General features: G+C 40.5%; 1 protein-coding gene across 3 annotated transcripts in view; it reads right to left on the reverse strand.

The window, feature by feature from the left end:
* LOC107749096 (zinc finger E-box-binding homeobox 1-like) overlaps window positions 1-2649 on the reverse strand; it is a 28328-nt gene extending 25679 nt beyond the window's left edge. For 2 of the 3 annotated variants that reach the window (XM_016564153.1, XM_016564151.1), the window contains exon 1: window positions 2487-2649. In XM_016564153.1, the coding sequence (XP_016419639.1) occupies window positions 2487-2544 (58 nt within the window). In that variant the 5' untranslated portion in view covers window positions 2545-2649. Of the gene's footprint in view, window positions 1-1174; window positions 1438-2486 lie in introns of those variants that run through there. The other variant, XM_016564152.1, reaches the window with a different exon arrangement.
* Window positions 2650-3831: the final 1182 nt, after the last annotated feature.

Raw genomic sequence — 3831 nt, forward strand, 5'->3', positions numbered from 1 at the left:
AGCGAGAGAGAGGGTGGGGGGGGAATGAAAGTTGCGTGTGTGAACCTGCGTCTGCGCGTCTCTCTACAAGCAAAGAGGCTTAGTTAGGCCTACTTCAAAAACAGCGATTTTACCCCGTCATTGCAGAGAAACATAACGTTGCGAGTCAGTAGCCTGTTTCCAACGATCCGTGCAGGAGGTCTTAAAGAGACAGCAACCTAAATAAACCTCCTGCTGTCTGTCACTAATGTTTATTTATACATTAAAGACTAACCAGTGTTATTTTAAAGTTAAATAGATTATTCAGTTTCTGTGGTACTAGCCACCTAAAGGGGGAATCATCCATTTTGGGCTGGTATTTTTTTTAAATGGGCGGGTTTTACGCTGTAGTTGGGCTGGGGATCTTCAATCCAATCTGGCAACACGGCAGCATCACCGCTCCTCCTAGTGCTTACGTCACACCAGCAGTTAATCACACAATACATCCGTCCGCGCCTAAAAAAACCCCGTTTGCTGTGTATTCTTATAATATTTAATAACCAAGTCATATCACACGAAACATCCGAAACAGACCACAACATGTTTAACAGAGACAAAACTGTGAGAATTCACTCGGTAACGACGGGCACAGTGAATCAGCGCCTCTCTAGACCTGAATCCTACCTTTGTTTCCGTACAAAGAACGTGTGCTTTAAAAGATTAATCTTCATAAAACCGCTTAAATCGCGTTTATATGCTATGTTAAAATAACACACTTACTAAAAAATGCCAATGAAAGCACCTATGTAGGTGTTTCGTCATCGTCACCTATCCTACCTGGCTCGTCTCCGACACACGAGAGCAGCAGCCCCGCCCTCACTGCAGCAAATAACGGTCCACACCGCCATTACACAAATAACGTTACCTTACGGAAAAAACGACCTGTTTGACTTCTGACCAGTAATACGACGGAAAGCACCACTAACAACCACCTTATGCGCTATGTCTTTCGTTCCCAACCACTTTACGGCAGCTGAAACTGGACACCTGCGCGAAAATAACACAAACAAAACAACCTGCGTTCTAGCAACGAGCATACAGCGAGATATCACTCAATAGTGGATGAAAGCCAAAAAAAACGTAATCGGTTATCACTGTGAGCGATGCGGACATGTCTGCAATCAAACACCATCTTCTCTCTCTAACGTTACGTTACCTGCACAAGTTGCCATTTGCCGTAGCGTGCGCTGGGCGCCTCTCTCGCGCTTCGCTCGGGCAGATCGCGTTTCACACACCGATTCCCTTCCACCGTCTGCGCAATCACGGCTCTGGACACGCGAGGAGGGTGATGAACGGTAAAGGAGGACATTGGCTCGCTCCGTTGTCTTCTCACCGTTCAGGTAAACACGTTGACGGCTCCTGAGCGTGTTACGTCGCGAGCGGATCCGCGCTCGTTGTCACACGCACGCACAGGAAAGGGTAGTACGGAGCTCATAACGGCACGGCGGACTATATTACCGGATTACCGGAAAGGTTATTTAAAGCGAAAGCAAGTAAGCAACGTCAAACCAGAAGTCGGCAGCATCTGTTCAGTGTTGGACGTGGATGTTTAGATAAGAAGTGGATGAAAGCAATATGTAGTTAAGATTAACGTTACTTTAGTAAGTCTGATGTATAGCATCGATTCATTTGTATGCAATTTCTTTGCAGACTGTAACACTTTTTGCTCTTATGGGGAAATGGCAAAAGCTATTTAATTAGAAAGAAAAAAGGTTTAATAATATAGCAAAGTATTGTTTGCTATTATAATTAATTAACTAATATCTAGAAATAACATTCAGCTAAAGATGGCTCGCTTTTAGGATTCAGGACTAGACGCTCTTAAAGGGATAGTTCACCCAAAAATGAATATTCTCAAATTATATTATGGATTTACTGCCTACTGCCTCACCATTTACTTTTAATGCATATTTTGCAGTGAAAGTAAATGGTTAACTTACTGAGACTGTCATTGTGCTGAACATTTCCTACACATATAGGTTTGAAACAACATGTTAAATGATGATAATTTTGGGGATGAACTGTACTTTTAAGTATTTTATTAGATTTGTGAACGAATTGTGACGGCGTTATGGCACCAACAACTGTCAAGAATCCCACTAGAGACGTCATTTGAATGCAATAAAAGTTTATGCTTTAACATTGTGTCTATACTCTAGTTTTGAACGAGTGCCGCACTATTTGATTCACTCTACGTTACAAGTTTTTGATCAAGCAAACTCTAAAATATTGAATTGTGTCTTAAAACGAAGTAGTTTCACGCAGCTGGTGCACGGTCCGGACAGACTCAGGTATAACGGTGCAGCACACTGGGACAGCCCAGCCCAGCCCGTTCCCATAGTACACAACTTCATAAATCGACATTAAACTAGTCCAAAGATGGAAAAAACAACTGGAGGCATTTTAAAACAACTTTTCCGCCTTTCCGTTCTTGTGTGTGCGATCTGATTTTAGCCTGTGGGACTCACCGTTGTTGCGTCGTGGCTGTGTCTGTTTTCTGCGCTGGCACCTGGGGCCATCCGCCATGATTTTTGCACTGTGTCTGAACCTTTACAGTCTATGGTCTGAACGCTGCCTCGCGGATTGAGCCCCCTCTCCCCCCTCGGTTACCCCCTCCCCATAACAGGCCCCTCTCCGCACCTGGTTTACGACATTCTGCTTTACGACATAACCTTTTAATGCAGTGAGAACACCTCTTCTCTGACGCCCTACCCCCTGTGGGCAGCTAACCACTTCTTCAAATCTGGGGCAACATTCTGTATATGTAATAAGCGTTCATTACATTATAAGGAGCAAGCGGACAAAAAGAGTTTAGAGGGACATTTACGGGGAATAGGCTTATTGTAATATCAGGAGCGCCCTCGACAGGCTGGGAAGTTTTAGAATATTTCTAAAATAGAAATATTCTTCTAGTATTTATATCAGTAGTCGAACAATATATTTTTTTAAACGGATGATTCTTAAAATATTCCACCTGGTCCCCCTCAAATACTATTCAAAATATCTGGATGATATGACAGGCAGCAAAACATTCAAGTGATAACACCATTTTAAAAGATTTTTTATTTTTTTATTGCAAACAATTCAGAGATGACATTAATGAAACACAACTTTGCATACATTACACATAATGTATCAACAATACATCCAATGTCATCTGAACATATGGAAGAGAAGAGAAGAAAAAAAAAAGTTGACAATATTTTAAAAGATTATGATAATAGTGGCCATCAAGATAATCTTCACAAAATAATATAACTTTGATGAATTTTGAAGCCTAAATAAAAGCGCCAGAACTTAAAAGCTAAACGTAGGCTATAAACGAACTACAGCACCACGGTCGCTCGCTCGCCTTCAACATCACCACCACCTGCTCCAGACAACTTTTCAAACTTATTTTTAACAATGTTCAGTGAAAAGGATTTACTCTGTATATGAATTTTAACCCACGCTACATGAACCTTTTCATATAAACTGGAATAAATACAAAACTAGAGCCAAACTAAAACTGAAATGAGACATTAATAGTAAACATTATAGTGAATAAATGAAATAATCTTAACTAAAGGACATATGAAAGCACGTATTTCTGTACATTTCGAAATAAGGTGCATTAAAAGTCAATAAATCCTTGATTAATATGAATATTTTAATTAAAAACGTGTCTCCACGTACTATTCAATAAAATTCTAGTGCATTTAATCTATTAAATAACAGCAGAGTGAGCGAGTTTTTGGATATGGTAAGATTAAACTTATTTTAGTAAATAAAGTACCACATTTCAGCTATCATTTTGTTAGGGTGGGTACACAA

This window comes from Sinocyclocheilus rhinocerous, unplaced genomic scaffold (assembly GCF_001515625.1).
Source record: "Sinocyclocheilus rhinocerous isolate Xijiao unplaced genomic scaffold, SAMN03320098_v1.1 scaffold919, whole genome shotgun sequence".
NCBI classification, from domain to species: domain Eukaryota; kingdom Metazoa; phylum Chordata; class Actinopteri; order Cypriniformes; family Cyprinidae; genus Sinocyclocheilus; species Sinocyclocheilus rhinocerous.